We start from the raw sequence: 27,699 nt of genomic DNA, 5'->3' as shown, positions 1-27,699 counted from the left end.
TTTTTTCTGCTCATTTTGGTTTAATGACTTTCTTTGGAAAACTTATTTTAAGGCAAAAGGATTTTAAATTAACATAGAAAAAAATGTATAATATTTGAAACAAAGACAGTGGACAAAAACAATAACTTTTTTATACAATATCTAAAACAATATCTAAAAGAAAGCCTTTTTTTGGCGTTTATAAAGGCTTGTGGATGTAAATCCGAAATATTTGGGTCTTTTTTATAATCAAAAGTATTTTTTTCTCCACCTATTTCTAGACTCCTTGCATTAAAAGTAAGTAGTGAGTAGGTACAAACGACCAAAAGCCAGAAAAATCTATAATCCCCCCCACAAGTATTTTATCAGGTGATACCTCTACGTAGCAATGATGTTTTTCAGTCGGGCCAAGCCAAACGGTAAATATTAATTTCAATATTACACTGCAGGCGACCTTTGAGTGGAGTAGGTATATTCGAAAAATACGAGTAGCTTTTATGTGATAAGCAAAGAGGTTCACCGCTTTTTTCCTGGGACAAAACTAAAAGCTAGCTAACCTAAGGTGCAGACTTCAATGTAAAAATTGGACAAAACATTTTATTATAATCAGCTGAATAATCAACATTAAATTACTAGTGCAGAAGCCACTCTGCCGTCTTAAAAATAACTATAGCCTACAGTGCTTCAATTGCATCAAAGAGCAAAAGGTCTCCCATGATTATAAATTTTTTTTTTCGGCAACTTCTTATGGAAGAGGGAGAGGGGAGGGGTCATGGAAATTTGAGAAAGGGCTCAACTTTCAGGGATCGTAACCAGGGCCAAAGTGACCACACAATTATTGTAGACGGGGAGAGTGTTAGGGAGCCCAAAAAATGGTCAAAAACTTTTTGTCTCTGATCAGTTTGAAACTTACAGCCAAAAGTGGATGAGACAAGGAGATCCTAAAACTAAAGAGACCCGTAAGGAAAATATCAACTTCTTTTTATCGTTGACAGTCTTATTTTCTACACCTTCATTAAAGGTATTATCTTTAAGGTGATACATCTATGTATTACACGACAGATGTGATGTATCTTCATTACTGGTAGAATATTTAAGCATGATTAGGCATTATTCTTAATAAAATTTTAAAAACATGCAATTTTACAGTTGGTGGTACAATAGAACGTTTCTGTTGCTCCATAGATTGCATAAGACAAATAAGCCTTAGCTTTTATGTCTTCTGTGAAAACACACGGTTTTGTGACGACAAATGTACAGCTGTATCTTGCACTAACTGGACAGGATATTCATATCCTTGGATTTATTAGTTAAAGATCTATCTATCCACCAGACGAGAATGATAATGATTTTCTTAGAGAGTGAACGAAGGTTACTTTTAAAATAGGCAAATGTTCTATTTTCGAATGTTTCTGACGTATTTCAAGATTTTTTCAATCAATCTAAAAAGTAAATGAAATCAAATTTCAAAAGAGAAAATTTCTACGAAAAAAAAGCTGAAACTCAGCTGTCGAGTGGCAACAAAATTGTCGTATAGCGTTGAAACATCGGAGCTGCAAAAATTCAGAAAAAAGACATAATAAAGACTGGAAAAGAGAAGATAAACCTTAAATGGCATTAACCACAGTGACACTCAAGTTAAAGAGGGCAAATAAAAATATTCAGTGCTTAAAGTATACAAAAAAGTCAATCTGTGTCTATCATGGCGTAAATGCCCAAGTCAATATGAATATTCCGGGCTATCAGCTCAATTTTCTTGCTTTATATATGAATTATGAGACAGTGCTTGCATTTTCCAATGTGGACTGCAGATAACAGAGCTAGCTTGACCAGTGCAACAATTATCTTGCCGTTTTGTTTTACAAGTTTCAACTTTGAGCTGGATTCCCTTAAAACTCATTGCTGAATTGGGCATTGTTACTGGGGTAGATCCAGGATTTTTTTAGGGGGGGGGCAGAATAGGTTGATCTGATAAAAAAAAATTTCGGGGGGGGGCGCAAAATAGGTTAATCCGATAAACTTGCGTTAGTAGCAAGTTTAATTAACACAAACTTGAGTTAATTAATTAAATTACACTACTTTAGACTACACTAGGGGGGCGCGCCCCCCTCCCCTCCCCCTGGATCCACCACTGCATTATTACAAGGAGAGACCAGCAGTGTTATCTTACCAGCATAAATTCTAAAAGCTCTGTTGTTGGGGTTCGAATAACCATGGGTAGCATGCTTATAGCTTGCAAAGCTCTCTCTCCTTTTAAGCTCCCCTTTTCGATAAGCTCCAGGGTCAAGACAACAGAAGGGTTTGATCCTGAAGACATCATTCCGTCTAAAAGCAGTTGCCTGAAATTTTGAATTCCTTCATTATAATTATGATAACGGGAGTCAGATATAAATATTACTCGCATAAATAAACCGAAAAAATCGCAAAAACGCATATTAACAAATCATAAATAAATATAAAACATATATAAAGAAACGCCAATGGAGCATGCAATTAAGATTTCATGAAAGAAATAGTAAAAATTATTACTTAAATTGCCCAGCTTTAGTTAAATGTGTAAAAGCCAACTGTGTAAATAGCAATATTCTTATTCCCCTTTTAAACACTAGGATATAAGGCACAGATTTAACATTAAATATAGACATTTTGAACATTGAAACACTAAAATGTAAAATGAATAAAGCGGCAAACTTAAATTCCCATTAACAGTACATTTGTCATCATTTTGAAGGCAAGATTACGTTTCTATTTTTTCGTTTTTGTTCAGCGATAATTATTCTTTGAAAAACTAGTTTTTAATAAAGGATGTTTTAGAGAGTACGCACGAATTCCGTCTGCATACCTACATTGTCATTTACTTTTCTTTGCCTTTTCCTGTTTATTATTTAAATACGTTTTAGCAATTATTATTCTTTCGTTTTAACCTAAATTCAGCAACAAATTTGTATTTCAAGCAACAACACTTTTGAGGTCATTCTGGGAGTAGCCTGAAGTATCTGATGTTACTTCTTCTTCATTTATATTTATATTTTTTTTCCCTAATCTTTTGCTTTCGAAGCAAAAATTCACATGGCAAAAGTTTGAATTTTATTGCCAAACACAAATTTCTTGAGAAAAAATCAAACAGCAATTCTAAATAAATAAAACTGTCGAGCTTATGAACATGGAAGTTAAAACTTGCCAGTTTTCTTCTTCTTCACTTTTTATTTTGTTGCTTCTTGAATTAAGATGCGGAAGTTTTAGCCTGGATATTGGCCGTTGAAGGACCAACTGACTTAACACCAACTGCGCCTTTCGAATGATCATAAAGATCTTGCGCTCCTACAGCAGATTCTTGGGTACTTTTACCAACTATGGGAGCTAGGTTTTCGGTACTTATTTTTATAACCAGCTTTGTCTTTTCTTGTAATCAACCTTTCTGAGCCAGGAACATAATTAGGGTCATAGTTCTTGGAAAAACATCTAGACTAATTTCTCGGTTTCCTTTACTTTTCTACTCTTAATCAAACTTGAAACAGACTCGACATCTAAGCTCCTTTAAATAACCAGCTGCTATATTCGGATCATCGGTCTCAATATGAAAATTTGGTGCTTGCTCTCAGAGCTCTAACACACCGTGACCTTGGGAAACTCCGTAGGTAGTTTTAATAATGCAGCAGCAGCGTTATGGTCTCCATGCTGGATGTGGAGGTACACAATAGCACTAACTACACAAAACGATAACGGTCTTTCTCTGGTAAATTGTGGAGAACAGGAATTACAGCGCTAATAGAGCCTGATTTAAGAAGAGGTTGAACCCTTGCTAGTGTTGCTGATAGTCAAAATGACGGATTACTTGCTGCCACTTTATCAAGAAGTTGGTTAGCCTCATCAACTTCCTTTTTTTTGCTAGTAGCGAAGTGTTAAAAAGTGAAGCCCCCAATTTGGATGGTGAAAACTCGTCTTTCATTTACCTCAGGGCTTGACAACATTGCTCCAGTCTAGCGTTAGCGAGTGAAAGGATGTAAAACTCCACAGCGATAATTTATCTCTGTTTTTGGTTGAACTTGTACTCAAGACCGTCAGATGTAGCCAACTTCAGTTTGTTTTCGCATGAAAGACATTCTGCTATTTGTTGAATATAGCCAAGTTGTTTGGGGCAATATCAATCAAGTCTAAATCAGAGGGCTTACATTTCAGTGCCAAGCTTTAAAGGCTCTGAGCTTCTTTCTCTTGATCAAGAACTTGTAATATATGTCCAAATTGGGCTTTTATCATGCCAAGTTCCTCTTCAAACTCTTCTTCAGGTGTTTCTTCTTCAGAAAATAATAAACAGGAAAACTGTTCGGCATTCGCAGCTGTACTTTTAATTTTTAAGCTTTCCTTCACTAATAGGCTTATATGAAGAGTTATGAACTAATTCAAAAGCGTTTTCTTGGAGCACATGATCACTGGTTAATTTCACATACCACTAATTTTCACACAAGCAAGAGTATCCAAATAGTTTGTGTCTCAATTAATTTTGTAGCCGTCATTTGTATTCTTAACAATATCTTCATAAAGGACGAAACATTCATCATGCTTTTCAATACGTTAAAAGAACTGTCCTTTAAGATCCTTGATTGTCAGCTCCTGTGTAGATAGCCCTTGCAGAGCTGCAAGAGACTCAGAAAACTTGCTGACATTATAAACAGATTAGGCTTTTTTGCATAAACATTTAGGTAATATATTCTTCTCCTGAATGTCCTACTATCGAAGGGAGCAGTTCTTGGAGTCGAGAGTTTTGTACCAAACAGAATTCTTAGGAATTCTTATTGCTTTTTCATGGTCACACTCTTCCAATTTTTTATACAATGGAGGGTACTTTTCTTTACTTTTCAAGTATATTTTCTATTGAAAGTTCAAAAATGTTTTGGCAATTGATATGATTTTATTTTGCTCTTATTACAGTTGAATTTTATGGTTTTGTTTATTCTTTTTCCTTTTCAGAATTCTTTTTTTTTAGATTTAAATGGCATATCTCTATTTCGATGGTTTCAAGGCTATTTACATTTGGGATTTAAAATTTTTTACATTGAAGAGTTTGGCAATTTTTGTCAGTGATTAAAATTCATTGGAAAGACAAAACACTTTATTTATGTATATATATTGTGTCAAAATCTTAAAGTTTTCTTCCTCTGATAAATAGGCCTCTCAGCCCTTCAAAGAGATGGGAAAAACCTGAATTTACGGGCTTTTAGAAGCCTCCCTCTGGTTACTTAGGCCTTTGGCTTTCGTTCGCTCTTGCAGAGGTAGCTATGTTTACAGACGGACTTCGCCATCAACAATAAACAAGCAATAAAGGCCAGCTATGCAGGCTTTTGGGTAGAAGAAATCCGGCTTCGTCAGCTTTTGTCTGGTTCGTCACCCCTCTGAGGGTTTGGGCCTTCAGCCCTCGCATACAGCCCTTGTACCCTAAGCTATGACATAAATTACATATTTTCAGAGTAAACTTGGCCAATTATATAGTAGGAAAGAATAAAAAATTGGGTGTACCAATTGGGGGAGGGGGCAGGGAGGAGTCATTTGGCAAGCATTCTTTTGGAAATAGTTTTTTTGCATTTTTTTGACCCAATAAGGTTTTTTCAATCTTTTCTTATCCATTTGGTTCCTCTTGGTTTAAGGTATAAGTCTATGTTTTGTTTTGTACCAGATGCTGGACTTCCAAATCTATGTACTTTGGGACGGGGTTTAAGTCCTGGTGTTGTCAATCTTTTTCCTTGGGACGACGGCCAGTGGTGTGACTTTGCATGCTCAGCCACCGTGAGTCTAGGGACTTTATGGTTAAACAAATTCCAGGGGTCAGCTTCGACGACGCTCCCGAAAAAGGTGACTTTAGTTCACTCACAGATAAAAAAGTAACTACTAAGAGGCACTCAGAGCACAAGCAGATGACATGCAAAGGTCGCAATTACTGCCCAACAATCATCATTGCCCTCTAAAAGGCTTTGAGGTTACGGAAAAGAACACTAAAAGTCTCATTTTTCTCCGATTAATTCGTTTGCTCGTACCAAAAGGAAACTTTTGTGAAAGCACAGCTTCGATTATGGTACTAGGAATAAACAACTTGGGCAAAGCAAAACTTTTTATGGTTTACAAGCATAAATAACATGTACGGTTAACGCTCGGGAACAAGAGTAACGAATCAAAGGTAGAACTTCACATATGATAATTAGCATTACCACTTCTTAGGCTTTTTTGAAAGGCGATCAGTCAGTCCTGATTTCCTCTTTAAAACAAATACTCCAAAAGATTCAGCATCATCTACCCTTTCCCTTTCTTTGGCACCAGCTTTCAGTGCTGCTTCAGAATGCTACAAGCCATGCAAACGTTCAGAAAGTCCTTCTCTTCTACTGCTTTCTTCAAATATTCTCCTGCCTCTCTCAGAAGAGCACCTCCGATTTCTTTCCTCTGTTTAGCCATCTTTTTTTTAGCATTATCTGGCTCTAGCTATACTATTCTTTGCTTCCTCTAGACCATGTCATAGACATGACATTCAGCCTCTTTCTTTTCAGGTTCAAGATTTTCTTTATCCAATTCATCCTGTTATTGTCCTAGAAGGTACAGTTCATAGCTAGCTCTTGCTGATGTGACCAAACACAGCAGTTTCTTTTTGAAGCTGCCCTGGTCTGGTGCAAACTCTAGTCTGTTCTCATCATTGCACATACCCTCACAAACAAAAGCTTTAACGTTTAGGTCCACTCGTCTGAACGAGCTTGTACGCTGGTCATCAACTGAGCTGAACGGGAAAATCATCGTTCTACGCCTACGATTCCATGGCAGAGCGATAGAGCTGCTCCCACTACTTGGCCCAAGGCCTGATATTTCAAATTACTAGTTGGTGTCTTCAGTTCTATGGGGTTTTTTTTCAATAGCTATCGATCCGTGTAAGTGGGTGGTAACACAGGATCCAAGTGTATTAACAACTATTTTCCTTGGACTTTTTCTAAGTTTAACTAAAACGAAAGTTCTCTTTCGACGTAGAGAAAATCACTACAAGCCATCAGTTGGGAATCTGTCTTGAGAAAGTAGAAGCAGGTAAGGCTCCAGAAAAAGGGTTGATCGCAGGGAATTCCACCAAAAAATACTACAAAGCAACTTTGACATGCTTCCTAACTCCTAGGAAAAAAAGTTTCCTATGGTTCTGAGTCACTTCCAAAGACCGAAGAACTGCCAGACTTCACTTATTCCACAAATATTGCCTTTCTGGAGTATTGACTATGCCTCTAAATCCGACGACAAAGGTATTATTGACATCATCGGCATGTAAAATCCACCTGAAAAAAGTATGCACAAGCGTCGTACCTAAGAATTCATTGCATGAATCAACGGCTCTTGACCCTGAAACACTCCAGTGAATGCAGTAAGGAAACTAGAAGAACTCACGACAAACTCAGTTTCAGCTTTCATTTTCGGTTTTCTTAGTCAACTGACAATTTTCGGGCATTACGGATTTGACATAAGGAACTTTAAGCCCTTTTTCTTTGGCACAAATTCCAGGAAATATTCAATCAGAGAAGGTCACTGCTCGATCAAGCGGCTTGCAGCTTCTCTTACGGTAAGCCATCTCGTGGGGATGTGTTTTACGAGCTCATGTCACGGAATCTTAACTTTTAGCTGATACTGGCTAACATCCTCATAACTAGTAAACGATCCGCTGAAAAATTGGTAAGCAGCAATTATCATATCAGAATATTCCTCCCCAAGTTCCTGTAATCCCTTTTTGAACAACATTATGCACAGTGTGGACATTGCAAGTACCGATATTTAAAAGAACTTTTGAATACCACTCTGCATTTTCCGAGTCGATCATAGACCAAACTTTTTTATTAACAGCTGGATCATAGCTCGCAAGTATCAAGAATATCTCAATTTTAATTTCATCATCTTCTATACACTGGAGGAGCTTCTTGCTCAGATCTTCACCAGTAGCATATTCCAGATATTTGTTCTAAGATGCCAAGTAATAGGAAGGGCTGGTTGTCGAAGGAGCTTTTTGCTCCTTCGACAACCACTGGACACTTATTTGGAATATATCTCTAGTATAATGTCTAAAGTTTTTTCTCCGGTACAACATTCATAGCTTGTTTCTCGTTTTGAGCTGCAGTTGGTGTTGTGAGTCTGAGTTGACGCGGGTCTAGCACAGAAGACACGTTCATTTTCCGTTCCTTCCCGACCATATGTTTAACAGGAGCTTGAAATCCCTTTTGGCAGCTGAGTTCCTACCCCTTCCATACAAATCAAGTTTTCCAAAAATTTCGTCTTCTCACAGTGACCTGAAAAAGAACAGGTTTTAGAATCGATTTAGAAAGCTTTCTCACCAACTCGAACATTAATACAAACAAGTAGGCCTAATAAAAAACACTAATAAAAAAAGCTAATAAAAAACTCTTATCACTTCTAAAGTCCTGATATTTCTTAAACGTACGAGTTTTAAATTATATCATCTACAGGTGAGAGCCAAACATAAAAAGAGAGGCAAATGCTGGAAACATAACTGAAGAATCTCTGCTAAACTGCGCATCTTCTAAGCAGCCAGTTTGGATGGTTGGTCAGTGCACGAAAACCAATGAGCAGCTATGGTAAGATTATTTATCAAGAGTAAAACTTACCTTTTCTAGAAAATTGACTGTTCCACCTTTCGTAAGTTCACTAAATTGCTGAAAAATAGCTCCAAATATTAACAAAAAAAGTGACTTTAATGACAAATTCACCAAAATAGTGACAAAAAGTGATATGTCCCTAAAAAAAAGTTACGAGGGTGATTTTTAGTGAATACAGCCAATCCCTGAGATTCCAGGGCAACATCTGAATTTCAGAAACCAAGTGAGGCCGAAAACACCTGTTCCTAGTGCAGGGTACCAACAAAGGTCCTAGTAGAGACAAAACGTTCGGAAAAATAATAATAATAATACTTGAGAGGCACTTTGGTCTTTACTAGGCCAACAGAAGACATTGGAAAATAGCTGACCTGGAGCCAGAATACATTTAGCCACGAAAGGTTCAATAAATGACCCGGAAAGTAATTCTTCGGCGCCTACTTCGATTCTACCGGAGAAAATAAACTTTGCCACGTTTTGATTAAGTTGAAGCTCCAGAACAGATACTATTCAAGGAGTAAAACAAGGAATCCTAACTGATACTTGAGAATGAGTAGAAATCAAGCAGAAAACAGTTGCTAAAGATAGAAAATGAAAAACGAAAGAAGCCCGATGAAATCGTGAGTTTCTACACTTCGAGCCACCCCACCTGATAAACATCGATGAAGGCTTCAGTTAGATCTAGATTATTCTGAACCATCCGAGTCCAGCTTGAGTGCATTATCAAATGACAAATCACTCCATTATAATGGTTTTGACAGATTAAAGCCTTTTGATTCTGAGAACTGTGAAATTAGTGATTAAAGTATCCTCAAAGTAGCAATTTTGGGTGTTCGCTTTATTCCCTTCTTGTCCATCTGGTAAGCCGTAAATATAACGCAAAGAAACATCTAGTGGTCTAATGTCTAAAAGGAGTTAAGGAGTTAATATTTACAGTGGTAGAGTAGCGGTATTTTCTCCCTTTCTGGTTCCCTTTGTCTCTATCTCCCCCTCTCTCTGAATCTCTTTTTCTCTCTTACTCTTCAATATGCATATGAAGGTTAATTTTATCATAGTCTATTTAATTTCGTCCTTCCATATTTTCGGCGATCTAATGATCGCCGTTCCAAGGAATTGAATTTGAAAAATTGTAGAAATCATTTTTCTAACTCATTTTTTCACTTCACTGTTTGCCACTTGAGCAAATATCTCGTGCAGATTTTGAGGGGAAAATATTTTTCTTCGTATTTATTACCTTTTTGTTAGAGTTACTACTAAATAAGAATTATCTTTTTATTGTGTGACAAGAGTAGCCCTTCTATATTTTTTAAGCCCCTATATTTGTCCCTAGGTTTGTTTCATACAAATTCGCTGCCAAAAACCAACTGTCAAGCTTCAATTGACGGTTGGTTCCGTTGGTTGGGTCTCTAATATCAGTCAGCAGGCGACTTATGAAAAATATATTAAGGCCGCTGATAGGGGGAACAAATTTTCCGAAAATCCTTATCTATCTAGATCGTTATTTCCGACCGGAAATGTTAGTATGCCAAGTTCGAGAAAAAAAATGTAGTGCCATTTTCGAGAAAAAAAATTACACATATACAGTTATCGTTCTTTTAATAATGTATATTTATCATTATTTTAGCTATTTTCTTTTTTAAGATTGAATATAACATTATCTATTGAATGGATGCCAAACACGTTACACCAATGACTTTGTAACAGGCTTACCTTGAAATACTACCCTCACTAGTAGAGCTTAGGATATTTTCAATTGATTCATTTAATTCTTCATAGCCCATATAGGATATAATTCTGCGTAGACCACCCATTCTATCAGAAATAAATTTGGAAGAAGGGCTCGATTCAAATTCTGTGCTTTGTAAATCCAATACTATTGTTTCAAGCATGGGCGCAATCTTCTTACCAAGATTCAGACTTCGAAATATTAAAGAGAATGTAGATTCTTTAAGAGAAGGTTGGGGCAAAGCCTTGCCTTCAGGTGCTTGGCCACCCTATAAAAAATAAATAAAAATAAATATGTTTCAATATATAGAACGTACATGAAAATATGTAGAAATAAATACAAAACAAATACACAGAAATATTTTTATAAATTAAGAAAGCACCGATTGAACGTAAAAAAAGTATTTTATATGGCTGAGGGTAAATAAACTAAGGATCATCATAGATAAGTTTAAATTTTTGTTTTTTACGCAATGGCTGGATTTTTACTCAATCACGCAATCACTGGATTAAGAAATTAAATATATCTATGGAGTTATAACAGGAACACCCTGGAAACTGAACTGCTTTTTCATACTGGAAAATCAACAAAACAAAATAAGAATACTAACGAAGTGATTATTATTAAATCATCTTGGTTATACCGACTGTCAACCATCAGATTGACAGTTAGAATAATCGGATATAATCAGCCCTAAACAGATAAAATCAACCTTGAAGGTAAAAGTTGGTTCGGTCAGCTAATATCAGCCAGAACGATTTATGAAAAAAAAAATAAGGAGGCTGGTAGGGGGAACGAACTTTCCTAAAATTGTGACCTAAATCGTTTTTTCACACCAGAAAATGCTAGTATGCAAATTTTCAGATAAAATTTCAGCCATTTTCGAGAAAAATACACACCCACGCTCACACTCACACATACAGGTTCTCTTAAAACAATAAAAAAAAAAATTTTACATTATTTTTTTTTTTATTGAGAGTTTTCCCCTTTGGATATTGATTAGTTTTTTTCTAGCTTTTAGATTTAAATCTTTACTATATCAAAGCAAAAGTAACACTTTATAATTAAGACGGCTTTAAAGGGGCTACCACCCCACTCATATTTGTGGTATTCCTGTTTGTTCTAAGTTTGACTTTATTATTCATTGTATAACTCTATAGATTGCTTCAAATATCATCAATGGATGTTTTTGAAAGTTTCATAAGTTAATAAAATATTCTATATTTGATAGACATAGGTTTAGAAGTGACAAAACGCTGAAGGAATTAGTGCGTTCTAAAAACAGTAAAATTTGATTAGTTGGAACATTATCATGTATACTGAAATATAGTTCACTATGTTTTGTTGTTATAAGCCAAAACTTGATTTTGTTCATTTTTTCAGGGAATAGCTGTTCAAAATACATTTTGTTTTCAGTAAAGAGAGAATGACAATCTACCATTTTGATGTTTGAGTTGATGGCAACACAAAACTTATTTATAATGACTTCTCGTTTGTTTTAAGTTGGACGCAAATGTACGTTTTATTTCCTCTTGTAATAGGTTTCATTTCTTCACTTATAAAAAGCACTTCCACATTGAGCTTGAGCTGTTAGCTAAGCTAATTTAAGTCTGTTTTAAGTATTAAAATCGCTCTATAATGTGGGAGAACTGTATTTTTATTTAGTTTGTTTACGGTCTGAAACCGGTCTGATTGAATACAAGAAAAATGGCCTTTTGGCTCAATTCATCCATGTATTTTCAGGCTTTCAGATGTTTTTTCCAAGTAATATTTCAATGGGACCTCTGCCACAACATCCTCAACTTTGTTGAAAATTGTTTAAATTCGAACAGTGTTTTAGTTCAAAATTTAATTTCAGACCTAAACAGAGGATGATGTGGTGGATTCAATGAAAATATTGTTGAGCAAAATATTCTGAACACGATTCATCTGCTTAGCTAATAGTGACTTTTGCATGCATGATCCACACTGTAATTTCATGCTTGGGTTTATATTTTAAAACTACAATAAATATCACCAAGATCCAACCCTAAAGTTGTAACTTATGTGCGCAAAATCCTTAATGGAAAAAAAAAACACTAAATAAACTTCCTTATATGATGTTAAACATAAAATAAGATGTTAAACATTCTTTTAAGTAATTTTATCGAGCAAAAAAAAAGGAAAAAACTTAAGATGAAGAACCTATAATGATGGTGTCTTGATTACTTTGCTGATTTTTTATGCTTTTTCTTTGTGTCATTTAAGTCATTTTTGGGTGGTGTTTATGTGTCATTTTTAGTACGTTTAGTCATTTTATGTCATGCTCATGCTTTTTGTGTCATTACGGTCAGGCTTTCCGACAAGGCTAGTATTTAGAATGCTACCACTTCAAATACTCATGCGGAATGGCAAAATTGTCACAACAAGCCTTTCAATTATCTTTAAATGGTTTTTTTTCTTTACTTACACACTTAACTCAATTGTACTTACCATGTAACTGTAGACTAATGACGTAACAGATGGATCTCCTCTAAAACCACCAAACGAGCGTGAGTGTCTTCCAGTAGCTTCTTGAACAGATGTCAGTGTAAGTCTTAGTAAACTTGTCCCCTCAAGTCCTTCTGTATCATGTCCATAAGGATCTATTATGACTTTTTCAATTGTTGTTACTTTTTGAATAGTCATTCCTGAACGCGAGATCGGGCCACATGCTAATATGCGCGTAGTCGATGTCCGCTACAAATGAAACAACATAAATCGTAAACATGTTTAGGATTATGATATAACATCAAATTAAAAGTTAACATCAAATTAATATCAAATCTAAATCCATTTTAGAGTAATCTTGAATTTGCTAAGTAGAATATCTTTTCATATTTATTAACTTCTGTATTTTCTGAATATCCCAACTTCACTTCCAAAGCATGCTTTGGAAGTCACTTCTAATCAATAGTCTTGACCCCTTTGCTTCCAAAACTTCAAGCGATAGAAAATTCCGACTGCATACTCAGTTTTGAGTAAAACTTAAATTTGAATCCAATATTATAATCCTTTGTTATGTCTCCTTCTCTAAAAACCTGGCCAAAAATATGGCCAAAAAACTTTTTTCCGATGGGCTTAAAATAAACTTTAAAATTTTATTGGCTCTTTGTCAGACCCTGTATTCGGGAGCCCTCCAATTACTTTTGACCCTTGAAATGGCAATAAAACTTTATACATGAGAGGGAAACATTTCTTTACTTAATCATCATTAGAGCGTTACCCCTGACTCGACACTAGCTGGCAATTGGATGGTCATAGGGTAAAGAGTGGAAATGCATTGCAAAGGTTTCCTATGCTATTCTATGACTATGGACTTCATCACCTTTTCTACAGCCTCAGACTCACGGTACTCTAACAACTGCCAAACGATAAATTTGCGTCAATAGCTTTTTTCACCTGTGCTAGCAGCTTGCCAGATGACCACGAATTGGTGATCAAAATGGTAGTTTTGTCCGCAGAAATGGCAGTTTTGATGTCATTTTCAACGTTAGTTGGACTTTATTAAGGCTAGGAGGTTGAATGAACCCTTTCTATAGATGCCTCGTCAAGGAAGTTCCTTGTTTTGAAAACAAAATCGATCGGCATATTAGGTATCATGCCAGATGCAACGCTTCCAGGTGGGCCTGAAAGTTATTTTCAGCTTAAGCAATGAAGGTAATTGGTGGGGCAAAAATGGTTTCCAGTAGTTATTCCAAAGGTAGTGATCATGGTTGTAGCTGTAGCCACAACCTAAAAGAGGGCGAGCGACCACTAAAAGTAGCCCAAATTAGAAAAATACGTAATACGCAAAGAATTCTGAAAGTTTCAAGCAGATTGGACACCCAAGACCAAACATTTCCGCCCTTGTTATATATCATTTGAAAAAAACTACGTTTTCTAAAGAGTTAAAGAGGCTGAGTCACAAGTTCGAACCTTAAAACGTACAGGGATTAGGAGGTACAGTTGGGGGGCTGCCGTCCCCCAAACCCCCCGCTTTCGCAGCCTCTTTTGTTAAGATTTTTTAAATCCTGTAGCCGGCAATCAGTTGGTCGTACCAACACGAATGAAACTGTTTCAATGGCATTTTTTTAAATCTTCAGAGAATCTGGCAATGACAACTCAGTCTGTTACAGTTATAAATACAAACTTGTCTCTGTGCCAGGTATAGTTATGTATTCAGTGAGTCACAAGTTCGAACCTTAAAACGTACAGGGATTATGAGGTACAGAAGGGGGGCTGCCGCCCCCAAACCCCCCGCTTTTGCAGCCTATTTTGTTAAGGTTTTTTAAGTCCTGTAGCCTGCAATCAGTTGGTCGTACCAACACGAATGAAACTGTTTCAATGGCATTTTTTTTTAAATCTTCAGAGAATTTGGCAATGACAACTCATCACTCACTCGTCCGATCAGCCCAATCGGACAACGTTAAAGGGGGGCTGTGGTGGGAGGGTCGAAACTTCCGGCCCACTTTCCCACATGAAGATAAAGTCAGAGGGGGCTGAAGAGGCACAAGTGTGCCTCCTTGAAAACTTATCTGAGAACAATGGGCAACCTGTAGGATTTAGCGCTCTTATCCCTACAGCTCGATGGGTGGTGTCAACCTCCGAGTAAGTTCACCTATTTATTGAACTTACTACTATTTGGAGCAGGAGAGCTATCACAAAATTTTTACCCAATCTATGGAGGGTTACAGGAGTGCCCAACACCAAAAAGGGTACAGAAGGTTGCTGGTTGCAATCTAATTACTTCTAGCCCCTAAACTTCAATTTCCGATCAAAGTATTCTCCTCACAATTTTATATGACCACCCCTTCCATACGAAGTGGTCTGGGGAAAACATACACCGGAGACACGCCAATCTTTACTCAGTAACCCTTACTGTTGTGACTCAATCCTGTCCTTTTAACTAGATTTTTTGTGTTATTTTTTCTTCTATTTGGTTTCTTGCCGAGTTTTCCTGGAAAAATAAGTTACATCTAAATATGAAAGCTAAATATAACAAACGCAGAATCTCTGCAAAAAAAAAAGAATTGAAAAAAATCTAACTTTTTTAATTTCATGGTCGGAAATCCTGACAATGACCAGGTACGCAAGAAACTGACTCGATAAGGCACTTTTTGCCAAAGAAAAAACTAAGTTCAGTACGTCAGATGACATTTAGCAGTAGCTCCTAGCTTTGCTTCAGGGAGAGACGTTTAGCCAAAATCCTTTCATCAGCAACATAGTAACTTATCATATTTTTTTCAGTTTTCTTAGTTTATTTACAAAACTCTATTAGCAAAAAACCCACACAAGCAACAAAAATGAACAAGTTCGAGTAATATTACAAAAATGATCGTTATTTATTTTTGTGAAAACCACTACTTATTCCATGATTTTCTACAAAGCGTATATATGAGTTAGAACTTTATCCTGTCAATATCTCTTTGCAAGGCTTCGTTTCTTTTCTTCGTTTCTTCGTTTTTTCATTTCAAATTTTTTTTAGATGGACTCTAGATAGGCCTTTTTCAGTCAAGTTTTTATTCTAAATGGCGTTTTGGATTCTCCTGTTAGCCTCCTTAACTAGCTTCTCCCTAACTTTGTTTTTATAATGACTATCTTTCTCTTCATCTAGAAGGTTCTTTTTTAGCTCTTGTAGCTTAGCTTTCTTACCGGCTATTATTTTCTCTTCTTCCACCTTTTTAAATCTCTCTCCTGCTGGTTGTTTCTTATGCTCTTCTTATACTTTCTTCACGTTTTCCGCATCTAGATGTGCTTTATCTAGACATGGAAACCTTATCAGAGCCCTTGCGGTTTCAAAATCTTTCCGTTCCATTGCACATGATCATTCTGGCACTGAGTATCTAAGATCTATTGGAGGCCGACTTCGAAAACACTTAAAAAAACCCTGAAGGGACGACATCTGTCAGGATTGACGAACAGAAAGAAAGAAAGAAAGACAAAAAAGATATTCAGTCCTAGTGTTAGATAGTCAGAGGCAACGCTGTAGCGTTGCCTGTAGTAAAGGCCATACGGTCGATGTTTTATTATTTATATATTATTTATTTATTTTTCCGAGAGGCACTTCATATGGAAGGGGTCGTCACATAAACTTCGGAGGGGGCTCATTCAATTGGAAATCGGAAGTTCTAGTGCCCTTTTTAAAAGTCAAAAGTGATCGGAGGGCAACTAGCCCCCACCCACGCCTTTTTTTTCCGAAATACATCCGATAAAAATTTTAAATAGCCATTTTCTTAAAAATAGTTCAAAGATCATATAACAAAAACTCCTGCGTCATCACAATCCCCCAAGGCCAAGGGGCAGGCGTTGTAAGTTATGCCCTGGGGGCATATATATTTCTTATGAAAGGGGTGCTCTTATAAACTTCAGAGAGGGCTCATTTGATTGGAAATTGAAAGTTATAGTTCAGTTTTTAAGAGTCAAAAGAGATCCAAGGACAACTAGCCCATCCCCAAGCCTTTTTTCCCAAACCCATCCGATAAAAATTATAAGATAGCCATTTTGTTAAAAATAATTCAAAGGTCAGGTAAGAAAAAGTCCGGTGTCGATACAACCCCCCAGGGCCGGGGACACACATTGCAAGTTATGTCTTGAGGGCAAATATCTTTCTTATGAAAAGGATGCTCGTATAAACTTCATAGAGGGCTAATTTGATTGGAAATTGAAAGTTCTTTTTCACTTTTTAAGAGTAAAAAGAGATGTGAGGGCAACTAGCCCCCCTCCCCAGGTCCTTTTTTCCCCAAGCCCATCCGATACAAATTTTGGGATAAACATTTTTTTTTTAAATTAGTTCAAAAATTAGATAAGAAAACTCTGGTGTCAACACGACCCTCCAGGGCCCGGGGGGCCGGCGTTGTGAGTTATTTCCTGGGGGCGTATATGATTCTTATGAGAGGGATGCTCGTATAAACTTCAAAGAGGGCTTATTTGAATGGACATTGAAAGTTCAAGTTCGCTTTTTAAGAGTCAAAAGAAATCCGAGGGCAACTAGCCCCCCCCCCCCCCCGAGCCCTTCTTCCCCCAAACCCATCCGATAAAAATTTTGAGATAGCCATTTCGTTAAAAATAGTTCAAAGGTCACATAGGAAAAACTCCTGTGTCGACACAACCCCCAGGGCCCGGGGCAGGCGTTGTAAGTTATGTCTTGAGAGCGAATATCGTTCTTATGAAAAGGATACTCGTATAAACTTCAGAGAGGGCTCATATGATTGGAAATTGAAAGATCTAGTTCAATTTTATGAGTCAAATGAGACCCAAGGGCAACTAGCCCCCCCCCCCATACACTTTTTTCCCCAGACCCATCCGATCAAAATTTTGAGATAGCCATTTTGTTAAAAATAGTTTAAAGGTCAGATAAGACCAACTCTTGTGTCGATGCAACCCCCAGGGCCAGGGGCAGGCTTTGTAAATTATGCTCTGGGGACATATATGGTTCTTATGGAAGAGTTGCTCGTATAAACTTCAAAGAGGACTCATTTGATTAGAAATTGAAATTTCTCGTTCGCTTTTTAAGAGTCAAAAGAGATCGGAGGGCAACTAACCTCTCCCCCTTCCACACCCTATTTTCCTCAAACCCATCCGATATGAACTTTGAGAGAGCCATTTTTTTAAAAAATAGTTCAAAAATCTTATAACGAAAACTCCGGGGCCGATAAAATCCCTCAGGGCGCGTAGGCAGGCGTTGTAAGTTATGCACTGGGGGCATATATGGTTGTTATAAAACAAATGCTCGTGTAAGCTTCAGAGGGGGCTCATTTGGTTGGAAATCGAAGGTTCTAGTTCAGTTTTTAAGAGTCAAAAGCGATGGGAGGGCAACTAGCCCCCCCTCCCCTTTCCCCCAAATGCATCCGATAAAATTTTGAGATAGCCATTTTGTTAAAAATAGTTCAAAAGTCAGGTAACAAAAATTCCAGTGTCGACACAACCCCACAGGGCCCGGGGGGCAGGCGTTGTAAGTTTTGTCCTGGGGGCGTATATGGTTCTTATGAAAGGGATGCTCGTATAACCTTCAGAGGGCTCATTTGATTGGACATTGAAAGTTCAAGTTCGCTTTTTAGAGTCAAAAGAGATCCAAAGGCAACTAGCCCCCCCCCCACGCCCTTTTTTTCCAAACCCATCCGATAAAAATTTTGAGATAGCCCTTGTGTTAAAAATAGTTTAAAGGTCACATAAGAAAAACTCCTTTGTCGACGCAACCCCCAGGGCACGGGGCAGGCGTTTTAAGTTATGTCTTGGGGGCGTATATCGTTCTTATGAAAAGGACGCTCGTGTAAACTTCAGAGTGGGCTAATTTGATTGGACATTGAAAGATCTAGTTCGCTTTTTATGAGTCAAAAGGGATCCAAGGGCAACTCGACCCCCCCCCCCCACACACCCTTTTTCCCAAAGCCTATCCGATAAAAATTTTGAGATAACCATTTTGTTAAAAATAGTTCAAAGGTCAGATAAGAAAAACTCCTTTGTCGACACAACCCCCAGGGCCCAGGGGCAGGCGTTGTAAGTTATACTCTGGGGCCATATATGGTTCTTATGGAAGGGATGCTCGTATGAACTTCAGAGAGGGCTCATTTGATTGGAAATTGAAACTTCTAGTTCACTTTTTAAGGGACAAAAGAAATCGGAGGGAAAATAGACCCCCCCCTTCCACGCCCTATTTTCCTCAAACCCATCCGATAAGAACTTTGAGAGAGCCATTTTTTTTTTAAATAGTTTAAAGATCTTATAACAAAAACTCCGGGGTCGATAAAATCCCTCAGGGTCAGTAGGCAGGCGTTGAAAGTTATGCACTGGGGGCATATATGGTGGTTATTAAAGGGATGCTCGTGTAAACTTCAGAGGGGCTCATTTGATTGGAAATTGAAGGTTCTAGTTCAGTTTTTAAGAGTCAAAATAGATTTGACGGCAACTAGCCCCCCCCCCCCACGCCCCTTTTTCCCTAAATGCATCCGATAAAATTTTGAGATAGCCATTTTGTTAAAAATAGTTCAAAGGTTAGGTAACAAAAACTCTGGTGTCAATACAACCCCCAGGACCCGGGGGCAGGCGTAGTAAGTTATGCCCTGGGGGCACATGTGGTTCTTATGGATGGGATGCTCGTATAAACTACAGAGAGGGCTCATTTGATTGGAAATTGAAACTTCTAGTTCACTTTTTAAGAGTCAAAAGAGATTGGAGGGCAACTAGTCTCCCCCACACCCTTTTTTCCCCAAATCCATCCGATACAAATTTTGAGATAGTCATTTTTTTTTTTAATAGTTCAAAGGTCAGATAACAAAAACTCCAGTGTCGATACAAACCCCCAGGGCCCGGGACAGGTGTTGGAAGCTATGTCCATGGAGCATATATGGTTCTTATGAAAGGGGTGCTCGTATAAACTTAAGAGAGGGTTCATTTGATTGGAAATTGGAAGTTCTAGTTCAATATTTAAGAGTCAAAAGAGACCCGAGACTAGCCCCTCCACGCTTTTATTTCCCCAAACCCATCCGATAAAAATTTTGAGATACCCATTATGTTAAAAAAAGTTCAAAGGTCAGATAAGAAAAACTCCGGTGTCGACGCAACCCCCCAGGGCCCGGGGAGGTGTTGTAAGTTATGCTCTGGGGGTACATATGGTCCTTATCGAAGGGGTGCTGGTATAAACGTCGGAGAAGGCTCATTTGATTGGAAATTGAAAGTTCTAGTTCACTTTTTAAGATTCAAAAGAGAGCCGATGGCAACTAGCCCTCCCCCCCTCCACCCTAGCACTTTTTTCCCCAAACCCATCCGATACAAATTTTGAGATAGCCATTTTTTTTAAATACTTCAAACATCAGATAAAAAAAAATCCGCGGTTGACACAACCCCCAGAGCCCAGGGACAAGGGTTTTAAGTTATGCCCCTGAGGCGTATAAGGTTTTTATGGCAGGAGTAGTCGTATAAATTTCGAAGGTTGCTAATTTGATTAGGAATTGAAAGTTCTAATTCACTTTTTAAGAGTTAAAAGATATCTGAGCGCAAGTAGCCCCCCCCCCCGCTCAGCTTTTTCCCCAAATCCATCTGGTACAAATTTCGAGATAGCCATTTTTTAAAAATAGTTCAAACAGCAGATAACAAAACTAGGGGGTCGACACAACCCCCCAGAGCCCGGTGGTAAGTGTTTTAAGTTATGCCCCGGAGGCGTGTAAGGTTTTTATGTAAGGGGTGGTCATATAAACTTCGAATGTGATTCATTTGATTGGAAATTGAAAGTTCTAGTTACCTTTTTATGAACCAAAAGTTAACGTAGGGCATCAGCCCCTCCCCCCAGACACAAACACCCTCTTTTCCCCAAATGTATCACACGAAAATTTTGAGATAGCCAGTTTGTTTGAAATAGTTCAACGATAAGACAACACAAGCTTCGTTGTCAACATAACACCCCCCCCCCGAACCCGGGGAAGGGTTGTAACTTATGCCGCGGGGGCATATCAGGTTATTAGAAATTGAAAGCTCTAGTTGACTTTTTAAGAGTCAAAAGTGATCCAATGGGGAAATTTCCAAAGTGATCTATTAGGGGAAAACCTTCTTTTCCCCAAATGTGTCCAATCAAATTTTTTACAAGGCATTTAGTTTAAAATAGACCAAAGATGATATAACAAAAACTCCAGGGAAAAAACAGCCCCTCCCCCCATTATCTGGGGGCAAGTGTTGTAAAATGTGCCCTGGGGGCATATAAGGTTTTTATGGATGGGATGGTCGTATAAACTTCGGAGGGGGCTTATTCGATTGTAAATCAGAATTTCTAGTGCCATTCTTAAGAGTCAAAAGTGATTGGAGGGTAACTAGCCTCTCCCCCCCCCCCCACAAGGCCCTCTTTCCCCAAATGTATCCAATAAACATTTTGAGATACCAATTTTGTTCAAAATAGTTTAAAGATCAAATAGCAAAAACTCCGGGGTCGACATATCCCCTTAGAGCCTGGGGGCAAGTGATGTAATCTTTGCCCCAAGTGAATATAAAGTTTTATGTAAGAGGTCGAATTAACTTCAGAGAGGGATCATGTGATTAGAAATTAGAGTTCTAGTTACCTCTTTATGAGTCGTCAAAAGTGATCAACCCCCCCCCCCCCCCCCACCCCTTTCCCTCAAATACATCCAATGAAAATTTTACTATTCCCAAAGTTTTGGGGATTTCTCCGAATATCTTGCAAAACGGAGCGGAAAAACACTTGGGCCCAGAGGCGTCATAGCTTTAAATTCGGCCTGGGTGAAAGAAAATCTTGAGCTGGTGAGCTTTCAGGAATTAATATCATTATGTATCCAATCCTCAGTTTAATGTATTACTTCTTAACAAAACTGCTAATTTATTTTGGAATAAAAAGAAATATTTTAGGGAATTTTGAAAAACTTGAAACTTTGGCAATCAAAAACGGACAGAAATTAATTTAAAAAAAAAACTTTCCGAAAAAGAAGTTTTTTAATCAAAATTAAAGGCCATATGAAACTTAAGATCAGAAGAAATAGAAACCTACACTAACCCAAACTCAAAACGACCAGAAATTAAATAAACAATCACAGCCAAAAAACATGCAACAGGTACTAATATAATTGAATAAATAAACCTCAAAACGAGTAAAGTTTAAGTTGAATAGGCAAATCAAGCTTAAAACGAACAAAATATTTGCTATTGAGGCATAAGTGAAACCCAAAACTAACTAAAAGAAATTCAAAAATAAACCATCATAGCAAACAAACAAACAATAGTTACTAAAATAAATGAGTAAATAAATCTTAAAACGAGTGAAACTTAAATTGAATATGCAAATCTAGCCTGAAACGAACAAAAATCTCTACAAAGAAGATTTTGGATTTTGCCTCCTTCTTTCACTGTAAAGGTCTAAAACCTCCTGCGTCACCGGTGCTTCAGTGTAAATAAATTACATTGCAAATATTGTTTTTTGTATTTTTTACAACATTGAAAATATACATAAAAATTAAAGCCAAGTTAAATCTTGAACTGACGAGTTTTGAGTACTTAATATTATTACGCATCAAATATTCAGTTTAATTTTGATTGTTCTTCCCAAAAATACTGAAGAGAAACATAGTTTCACTGCAAACAATAGTTTGGATTTTGCCCCCTTCTCAAACTGCATAAGTCTGAAGCCTACTGAGTCAGTAGCGCTTCACTGAAAGCGAATTATATTACAAATATTTTCTTTTCCAGTTATTGCAGCATTGAAAATGAAAATAAAATTACAGTGAAATAAAATCTTGAACGGATGGTCTTTCAACAATTAATAGCATTATATATCAAACATTCATTTTGATTTTATTTGTAGTTTCTAAGGCTGTTCAAGACACACATAGTTTTCAGTAAAGCACCAATGACGCAGTAGGCTTTAGACTTTTACAGTGAAAGAAGGAGGCAAAAACCAAACTCTTCTTTGTAGAGATTTTTGTTCGTTTCAAACTGGATTTGCATATTCAACTTCAGTTTCACTCCTTTTAAGATTGATTTACTCATTTATATTAGTAACTATTGATTGTTTGTTTGCTATGATTATTTATTCCGTTTCTGTTCGTTTCTAACATCATTTACTCTTCAATAGTGATATATCTTGTTATCGTTTGAGGTTTTATTTACGTATTCAAATTAAGGTTCAATCCTGTTAAGATTCACTTTTTCATTTATATCAGCATCTGTTGTATGTTTTTCTGCTATGGTTTTTTTATTTAGTTTCTTTTCATTTATGGTTTTATTTATTCTTCAATAGTTATGTCTGGTCTTTTTTTATTTAATTTATTGTAGGTTTCTATTTCTTCTGATCCTAAGTTTATTATGGCCTTTACTTTTCTTTACAAAACTTCTTTTTCGGAAAGTTTTTTTCTAAATTAATCATAAGAAAAGACAGAAAAGTGGTCTTGTTCATCTTTCTTGAGTGAAAACGTCGATTTCTGGTCTATTTCAGGTAGTGCGCCTAAGAAAGAGAAAGATCTAACTTTTCTCTAAATTTGTGGCCACTCTTGATATGGTCACATTTCTGACTTGGTGGCAGAACATTGGAAATCGGTGGAGAAAATCGGACGTGGTTGCAGCCCTGCAAGAAATTTAATTATATTAATCAAAAGTAACAGAAAAATTACTTGAGCAGTGGTACCACATCCAGACGTCGAAGGCTTGCATTTCATTCCAACAGGGGACATAATATTGAAGTTTGCAACTTTTTTGCACTTATCAAAATTCTTTGTCTTCACAATTTCGAACACTTCTGATTTTGGAGGACAAGCCGATTTGAGTGGAACAGTAGACGGACTGGTTTCAAGTCTCTCAGAAGGAACCTTCGATATTTCGTACCAGACTTCACAGTCACCAGTTACTGATTCCTTAAAAAATATGAACATTCACAATGGTATAGTACTATGCTATTTATACGGTTAAATAAAGTTACTTATGTTCATAGACATCACAATTTCTCAACTGTTACGACATTCTTATGGAATTGCGTTATACCGATAATCCCCAGTCTGACATAACTATGGCCGTTTGGTGGCACAAAACAAAATGACATAAGAAATGCAGCATGACCACAGAACTTTTTCTATGACTATCACATATCTGTTTCTATGAAATTGATCAATTGTACTCACTAGATACAAACCCCAAAAATAAAAACATAGGCCCCTACAAACATGACTAGAAATAATAGACAAAACAAGAAGCTTTATACTTGGTCTACGAAAAAAGCTTGCATCACTTTTCCTCACTATACCGGGTGTCACTATACAATAAAACTAACATTTTTGAAACTCGATTTTACCATCAACTTATACTTGTTTAGTCTCTTTTTTTTAGCTTGCTAATTTCCAGAATTTTCCCCTCCAATCAAGCATACATCTTGATGTCATGGGTATCACGCCCCCATGGCAGAATTTCTTTTCAGAGGTGCCAGATAATGGAGGGAGGCAAATAGGTTAAAACAACAAAATGGACAAATTTCATAAAACTAAAGAAATATGCTAGAAAAGCTCGTAAAAATCGCGATATTCAGGATGAATAAGCTCAGATCTGTCTTCTCTTTTGCGTACACGCCTATCCTGTGTGCAATTGTTTAAATGGCAATAAAACACTAAAAAATTGTAAGATTATATTTTCCCTTTTAAAATTTAAATAGCTAGAAATTTCTTTTTAAATGAAATTTGTTGTACCTATTCTAAATATTAGAAAAACAGAAAACGACAGAAAAAAAAAACTATATTACCTCACGAACATTATACACAGCATTATTTTCAAACAAAGCACTTGCTTTGACCATCCAGTTCTGCTTTAATTCTTCCGATTCTGATGACCATTGGAACTGAAGCTGAGATGCAACAGATTTATGAATGTTTACAATCCAAGGGTAAGTGTTTTCTTGACTAGATGTCAGCCCAATTACCTATCAAAACAAACACTAGTATACAATACATGTTTATGGTTACACACAAGTCGAAGCATTAGGGGAGGATCAGAATATTCTAATGGGGTCACTCTAACCGGTTTAAACAGTCTGGAGAATTAATAAGAGTCAGAGTAGCGTGCAGACATCAAACTCTGCCGGTTAATAAATACATATAGGAAGATAAATAAGTATAAGGAGAAGTGATAAAAATAGCCCGTACCTAAGACTTGAGATAAAGTGGACACAATACAAGAGCAAATGTTAAAAAAGAGCAAATGTTTTATTTTGAAAAGAATTATGTTTTTGGTTTTAAATGTATCGTTTTAACAAGAAAATCAAAACAGATTTATAACTTGTAATATAAGTACAATTTTTGTATAATCTTCATACTGAAAAAACAATTTTATGATATTAAGATAAACTAACTAATAACTAATATGTTAGCAAACAAAATGTTCCATAGTATTTAAATTATTACAGCGAAATTCAATGTCACTCGGTAGAAACAAGGTAAATTTACATCATGAGACTCAAAAGGAACAATTTATTTGTACTCACATCTAAGCCAAGCAACCAACACCGGCGAGCTCCCAAAAGCAACTACTCTTTCCAATTTTTTTTCCTGCCTCGTCTACAATCTTGTTTTTCACCAGGTACTTTTTATGAATCAAATCATACAAACAAAAGCACATCCAAGGCTACACCAAGAAGAGATTTAGTCCCTCAGTAAATAAGTCATACATGCAATAACAAGAAATTCTTACATCACAACAGAAAAAAAACATTTTGAAACCAAATGTTTCAATTCTTCTGAGGAAGAGGGAGGGTAGGTCCTATGAACCTAACTTGGGGGATACTCCTACTGCCCCCGTCATCTACATACCTTAATGTGCAGATATTGCTTAGTTATGCATTCTTTCATTCACATTGCAACAACTTCAGATATGCCCTTTTTCCCATTAGAATAGTTTGTTCTTTTCTGTTGCATCCGCTATTACTGGGCAAAACGGAGAGGCTAAAAATGATAACCGTTACGGGAGAAATTATTCTCCTCCAAGGTCCATTCTGGAAACTCTTTTTCAGGAAATATTAGCAAAAATAAACGACATTTGAGTATTGTTGTGTGGTACTTTTCAAGCATCATCTCAAATTTCTATATCAAATTGTATAAATTTTCTATTGCCCAAAATTACTAAATTTCATGTGTTCTATGCAAGGCCGTATCAAGTGGGAGTTAGGGGGTTTGAACCCCCCCCCCCCGAAAAGTTTGCCTGACTCGTAAAAACGTAAAAAAACTTTTATAAATAAATGTTTTATAGATGGTGCTGCTAGTGCTATTACAGCTGCTTTTGCGCCACTCTAGTTTAGCTTGTTTGTGTGGAGTTCTCAACTGTTTTTGATGGTGCATTTTTTTCAAAGAATTGGCCTCCCTAGCTTTGCTAAGTGCAATCTTAATGACTTTTACCTATCAAAAAGAATGTTTAAGAAGACTTAATTCATTTCAACTTACTACAGCGCCATCTAAGTTTGATTCATATAGATGGTGCTGCTAAACTCTAGTTTAGCTTGTTTGTGTGGAGTTCTCAATTGTTTTTGATGGTGCATTCTTTCAAAGAATCGGCCTCCCTAGCTTTACTAAGTGCAATCATAATGACTTTTACCTATAAAAAAGAATGTTTAAGAAGACTTAATTCATTTCAACTGACTACAACGCCATTTACATTTGTCAGTCTGTGGCTTTTTGGATTACTCAAACGGCCACCAGAGGACTCCCTGCTTGTGGTGCATAAAAAAAGGCGTATACGGCGTGGAAAGAGAGGCGGGCGGCGAAACAGACAGACGGCCATACCCGTTCATGTTTCTGAGGAACGTCTTTCTGACCGGAGGACGGCTGTATGTGAACCAAGGACTCTTGTGAAAATAAGATGTTTGCAAAGGTACGAAATTCCTCCCACTCTTTCTCCATTACAGCTGCAGCCGATATTACCATGTTCCTCTGATGAACTTCCCCCGATATTACGTCCTGAACAGTTATCAGCTCAGGCAAAGCTTCCGAATTTCATTCTGTGTAATACCCGATCCTTAACAAATAAAGTTGACGAGATGGAGATACTGCTGAGAGGAGTGACTGTTCCTGTTGCTGCAGTCACCGAATGCTGGGATATCACTGATGAAATGGGTAGAATAAAAGGCTACACTAGCTATTTCAACACTCGCCGTGATAGAGACTTGAGTAGAAAAGGTGGTGGCGTTGTTATCTATATTCGTAATGACATTTCATATAAGCTGTTAAATATACCAACCGATTCAGGTCAAGATGGGTAGAGTGCAAGCAATCCAAACTATCAAAAAAGTTCTCATGTTTGATAATTGCATCTGTGTATTACCCAGAGAGTGCAAAAAATAGGAAAGAGCTTATCAGCTACTTACAGACCTACATCGATAAACTTCGTCGTGCCCATGCCTGGCTTCATAAGAGCTGGCAATTTTAACCAGACGAACAGATTATGGGTATCCATTGCCCTTGATCTGAATCAGGTAATTACTAGTGCTACGCATTAGAGGTGCGGTACTCTAAACCAAATTTTTACAAACAGGAGAGACAATTATTATTCACCTCGGTCGCTAGATCATCTCCACAGTTAATATCCTTATGTAAATCTATGGCAAACCAACGACAAGCACCTGAACCCCACAAGAGCCAAAGTGACTATTCGTCCGCTTAACATTCAATAAATCTGTAATTTCGGTCTGTTGATCGGGACTTACTGCTTCGACGACCTGTGTTATATAGTAAACCTGAATAGCAAAGTTCAGCAGTTTAACTCTCTTCTGTTAGAGATGTTTCACAAGTTTTTTCCCACTAAAGTTGTAGTGGTAAGTGAGTCCGATAAGCCATGGATCACAAGCGATCTCAAACAAATGATCAAGATGAGGTGCAAGCTGCACAGTTCCGGACAAATAGCCGCGGCGGCGAA

The 27,699-nt window shown here is 37.1% G+C and overlaps 1 protein-coding gene and 1 pseudogene across 2 annotated transcripts in view; both read right to left on the bottom strand.

Annotated features, from left to right (window-relative positions):
- Positions 1–27,699, bottom strand: part of LOC148946883 (uncharacterized) — a 63,039-nt gene that overhangs the window by 8,431 nt on the left and 26,909 nt on the right. For both annotated transcript variants that reach the window (XM_089096694.1, XM_089096696.1), the window contains exons 8-12: positions 24,542–24,718; positions 23,427–23,666; positions 12,796–13,041; positions 10,308–10,591; positions 2,150–2,318 (exon numbers count right to left, since the gene is read on the bottom strand). In XM_089096694.1, coding sequence (XP_088952820.1) covers positions 2,150–2,318; positions 10,308–10,591; positions 12,796–13,041; positions 23,427–23,666; positions 24,542–24,718 — 1,116 coding nt within the window. The remainder of the gene's footprint in view (positions 1–2,149; positions 2,319–10,307; positions 10,592–12,795; positions 13,042–23,426; positions 23,667–24,541; positions 24,719–27,699) is intronic.
- Positions 3,397–6,420, bottom strand: LOC148946884 (signal recognition particle subunit SRP72-like; annotated as a pseudogene).

Source organism: Artemia sp. Qi Xiang Cuo, chromosome 11 (assembly GCF_049724085.1).
Source record: "Artemia sp. Qi Xiang Cuo chromosome 11, ASM4972408v1, whole genome shotgun sequence".
NCBI classification, from domain to species: domain Eukaryota; kingdom Metazoa; phylum Arthropoda; class Branchiopoda; order Anostraca; family Artemiidae; genus Artemia; species Artemia sp. Qi Xiang Cuo.
This window is presented reverse-complemented; position numbering and strand designations above follow the sequence as displayed.